The sequence below is a fragment of the Elaeis guineensis genome, chromosome 2 (genome assembly GCF_000442705.2).
Source record: "Elaeis guineensis isolate ETL-2024a chromosome 2, EG11, whole genome shotgun sequence".
NCBI classification, from domain to species: Eukaryota; Viridiplantae; Streptophyta; class Magnoliopsida; order Arecales; family Arecaceae; genus Elaeis; species Elaeis guineensis.
This window is the reverse complement of record NC_025994.2, coordinates 66221299-66226195: the sequence shown is the minus strand read 5'-3', so window position 1 is coordinate 66226195 and position 4897 is coordinate 66221299. Positions and strand designations below refer to the sequence as shown.

Below are 4897 nucleotides of genomic sequence, written 5' to 3'. Positions count from 1 at the left end.
AGTGCTTTCTGGGGTGAAGGAATATTCTTAGAATCACCGTGGACTGATTGCAATCACGCCTAACCACAGCAATAAAGAATAGGATAAACAATAAGCAATGCACTAATCTTTAGTGCTTCTTGGAGTGAACGAAGATTCTTTGACTCCATAGTGAATATATCCTCCACTAACATGGACATGTACAATATTCATGTTAAAAAACTAGGTTAAATCTCATTTAAAGACAAGCAAAAAAGTCACAATATGCATGAAAAATAAAAGCACGCAGACATAAAAAACTACAAAAATAACATTTTAAACCTTAATTACAAACCCAATTTGAGAAAAATAACAAAACAAACGAAAACAACTTACCAATGGTGGAGTCGCTCTTGTCCATCATTCGAAATAACTCACGATAGAAATCTCAAGGAAAAACATCGACATTTCCAGAGAAATAAGAGAGAAAGCAACCTTTGAAAGCGACGGATCAATGTTCGAAGGAAAATGAGAGATGGTTCAACCGAAGGAGAAGAGAAAGATATACGTCACGTGCGAGGGGGTCTGTCAACTTACCGGTCAAATTGATAAATAGAATCTAAATGGCTAATTCTTTGCCACGCAGAACTAGCGGCTAACAAAATCCAATTTCTCTCGTTGGTAGATCAAATTGTAAAATTTTATAAAAAATAAGATTGATATTACTGAAATTAGAAATATAGAAGGTATCTGCAATTCATCATAAAATACAGAGGATTGTTATTTTTATTTTTTTTTTAATATGATAGATGAGATCTCACGGACTTTTCATATGGGATGGGACGCACACGGTCTTTCAATTTTTTCGGCCTACTTTTTCTTATTCTAAATTTACTCATTCAAATGTGCGGATGAGATGAAAAAAGAAAAGTCCAAGCAGATTGCTTTAGATATTGAATCAAAATTTTTATATTTAAAACTTGCTCTTTCAAGTATTTTTTTCTTTTTTCATACTTAAAAAATAGATAGATTGTGCCATTTTTTTTTTTTTTTTTTTTTTTAGGAAAACTATATAAGAAAAGAAACTGCTACACTAAAAATGCTCACAAGATTTCATTCCAGTTAGTTGGCATCGCTGCAGCATCCACTGAAAAGAGGACATGAGTCATATTTAAACAAAATTTGAAAATTTTTCGGTATAAAGCAAACCCATAACTTTTTAAAAAAGTAATGAGTACATTCGTATTACCCATAACCATTACCAGTATCATGTGCACAAACACGTGCACAATACCAAAGTTTGCACCACAAACTAATGTTAAGTACTTCTTTGCGCATGGCGTTCCCTATCATCACTTTTTTTTAAAAAAAAAATTAGATCTATCATCACTCATCGCCAAAGTCCCAGTGCAACGAGTACAAAATACCATCATTAACATATTTAATCACTCTGCCAGCACATATAAACATATGGAAAGCTTGCAAAGGGTCCATATAATATTATCGCCAGTTTAATTACAGAAATCGTTGTGACAACTAAACTACATTATTCATAAATTTAGTTTAAAAATTCAACAAAAATGAACCTACTTGCATAGTCACAGGGATCCCACTGCCTTTTTCCCTGTCATTCTCACGAGGTGGGACACGCCAATATCTAATTTTATCCATCAACTCCATCTTCCCAGAAACACCCCTTCCACCTCAAAAGGTGGCTCTTTTCAACGACGTCAGCTTCACCGACGAGCCGAGCGCCGACGAGCCCGCCTCGATCTCGAAGGAGTCATAGCGGAGGAAGAGCTCCACCACCAGCATACGCGCCACCAGCACCACGAAGTCCTTGCCGGCGCACTGCTTGTTCTCCGTCGTCGGCGCCGCCGTCTCCGGCCCGTTCGACCACAGCACGTGGCGGAGCATCCGCTCCCCCACCTCCCCGACGAACCGCTCCGCCACGAACTCCTCCGCACGGTCGAACACCTTCGGGTCCTTGGTCGCGAAGGGCTGGTACCCGAAGAGCATCTCCCCGGCCCGCACCTCGAACCGGGCGTCGTGGCTCTCAACCACCAGGTCCCGCTTCGCCCGCCCGTACTGGAGCGGCACGGGGGGCTCGCTCCGGAGCGTCTCGTACACCACCGACTTCATCAGCGGCATCGCCTCCATGGCTCTCATGCTCACCTCGCCGCCGTTGGCCCTCACAGCCGATCGAATCTCCTGCGCGAGACGGCCGTGGAGCCGCGCTCCGGCGCGCCCCACCCACTTGATCAAGCTGGGGAACAGAATATTCATCCCGCCGAAGGCGTTGAAGCAAGTGGCGAACAGGATGTTGTGGACCGCCTCTTCTCTGGAGATCCCGAGCCGCTCCGCCTCACCCAGCACCGGGCCGGCGGATTCTCGGAAGAAATCGGCGAGCCGGTTGTAGTCGGCGCGGACCAGCGCCGGAGGGAGGCGGAAGGAGTGGAGGAGGAAGTCCTCTAGTAGTTGGGGAGGCCTAAAGTCAACAGGGGACCGACCTGGAAGACGACCCATTTGGTGATCAATTTGGGGCCGTCGAGGCCGAGGTTGGTCTCGACGGGATCCTTGCCAAGGAGCGATCTTGCGAGGAAATCGAAGGCGGCGCGGTCGTTGGCTTCGCCAAAGTTGGCCTTCCCCTTCTTGGCGAGCTCTGCTTCGAGGGTGTCGAAGAGGGAGCCGAAGGTGCGTCGGAACTCGGGGACGATGGATTGGCGGCGATAGGAGAGTAGGAAAAAGAGGAGCTTTTTGAGGGAGGCGTGGTTGGGCTCGGAGGGGTCGAGGTAGGAGAGGATGCGGAAGCCGCCGGTGAGGTCGGTGGAGGGCATGAAGGTGCCGGTGAAGAGATCACGCTTCTCGACAAGGGAGGTGTCGAAGAGGACAGGGAAACTGGCGGCGTCGAGGAGGGCGACGACGCGGGGGTCGGGGGCAAGGAAAGGGCCGGGGGGCATGTTGACCCGGAACACCGTTGACCGGTGCTGCCGGATCCGAGACTTGAAGAACTTGTCGCGCCCTTCAAAGTAGAAGTAGTTGAGACGGTCGCGAATCGGACCGATGAAGGGGAGCCCGTAGTCGCCGGGGATTTTTCGTAATGGGAGTTTCGACGAGGAGGTGGAGGAGGGTTTCACTGTAACGGGTTTGTCCGATATGGAGGCGACGATACGGGTGGGGATCGGGCGCCGGGGGGTGGTTGCGATAAGAGGGTAAGAGCGGGGAGGGATGGTGGGAGAGGAGAAGGTAAGGGCGGCGGAGGCCATGCTAGTTTCTTGTCCTCTTCTCTCTCAGATGAGAGAGGCACCAAACCAAACGAGAGGGAGGGGACTCGGTACTCGTTATCGCGGTCAGGGTGGTGGACAAGTATTTAAACAGGGAAAAAGACAGTGGGCCCGAGGGCTCTTAAAGCCGTGCGACGACCCACGTCAGTGAATGGGAATCGTGCTTTCAATTTTTTTTTTTTTTTTTTGTAACAATGGGAAACGTGCTTTTAATAGGCTCACAAACAAAAAAAAAAAGGTTTTCTTTCCACTTCTGATGCACCGGTCAGCCACTCTAAAATTCCAGCATACTTTGCGTGGACCGACCGGGTACAAGCGGGACCAGAAGTTACACTGGAGCTCCCCGCGGTGGGAGGGAGGCCGGGAATTTTTGGATAGGCTTAGGCTGCATAAAATTAATAAAAAAATATCATAATAACATAAAATAGTATATTGAGTAGTTAAATAACGAAGAGGATATAAAATTTTTAAATTTAAAATACTAATGTGGCATCTTTTTATTAACTTTATCAATAACATATGTTTATGTAGGACTTTTCATTTTAAATACGCACAAATCGCTTTAGCATTTCTGCTTAATGGAATGAATTTTGAAGCTTCACATGTAGGAATTGGAGATCTGAAGTGGCGCTAAAGTTTCCTTCAGTGTAGCGGACGGGATGGATCCGAACCGCTGCCTAGTGCAAAACTCCTTTTCACCCATGCGCACCAATTCGTGCCCGAGTCATGCATCGCCTGCCAGCACGAGTGTTCAGGCTTTGCATGTATGGCTTGGAGATCCGAAAGTGGTACTAAAGTTTCTGCCAGGCTTAGCATCTCCTTTGTTGGTAGAAAGTAGAGATGGTAAAGAAATCGGATCGATCATAAATGGATTGGATCATAAATGGATTAGGTCAAAAAATAATCAACTCAAATCCGATCTATTTATTAAAGAGATCAAAAATTTAAATCTGAACCCGATCTTTTTATTAAACAGGTAATCTGATCTGATCCGTTTAACCTATTTATTAAATAGATTAAATTAAGTTAAATAGATTAAATAGATTAAATGGTTTAAACAGGTTAAACAGATTAAGTTAAATGGATCAGAAACAGGTTAAACAAGTTTTAAACAGGTTAAACGGGTCTTAAATGAGTTAAACAGGTTAAACGGATCTTAAATGGGTTAAATATGTTAAATAAGTTAAATGGTTAAATAGGTCAAAAATAAGTTAAACAGGTTAAATGAGTTATCTGACTCAACCCAACCTAAATATTAAACAGATTAAACGGATCAGATATCTAAAACCCATATCGACCCAATTATTAAACGGATTAAATGGGTCGATCCGTTTATGATCTGAATCCATTTAACCTAAATCCAAACTTGTTTATGGTGGGTCAAATATGGGTCGGATTGATAGGTCAAATCATATTTTGCCAACCCTAGTGGAAAGAAGGTCAAATTGGAGGAGAGAACTATTGGTACGATCACAGAATTGCACGGCTTGCCAATAAACATACAACATGTGTCTCTTGGATTGTGTATCGGTGGAGTTATTGGTTAGAAGTGTTCTACCATACACACATCGAATCATCCAATAAAAAATTAGCACATCATTCAAAAAAATAAATCTTTCCATTCAAATTAGAAGAAAATGTCAGCTAGTGGTTAA

The 4897-nt window shown here is 44.3% G+C and overlaps 1 protein-coding gene across 1 annotated transcript; it reads right to left on the bottom strand.

The window, feature by feature from the left end:
• Positions 1–1427: 1427 nt before the first annotated feature.
• On the bottom strand, positions 1428–3317 carry LOC105036431 (allene oxide synthase 1, chloroplastic). Its single transcript, XM_010912198.4, is given in 2 exon segments — positions 1428–2438; positions 2441–3317. Coding segments are annotated over 2 exon segments (1560 nt in total). The 5' UTR covers positions 3225–3317; the 3' UTR covers positions 1428–1662.
• Positions 3318–4897: the final 1580 nt, after the last annotated feature.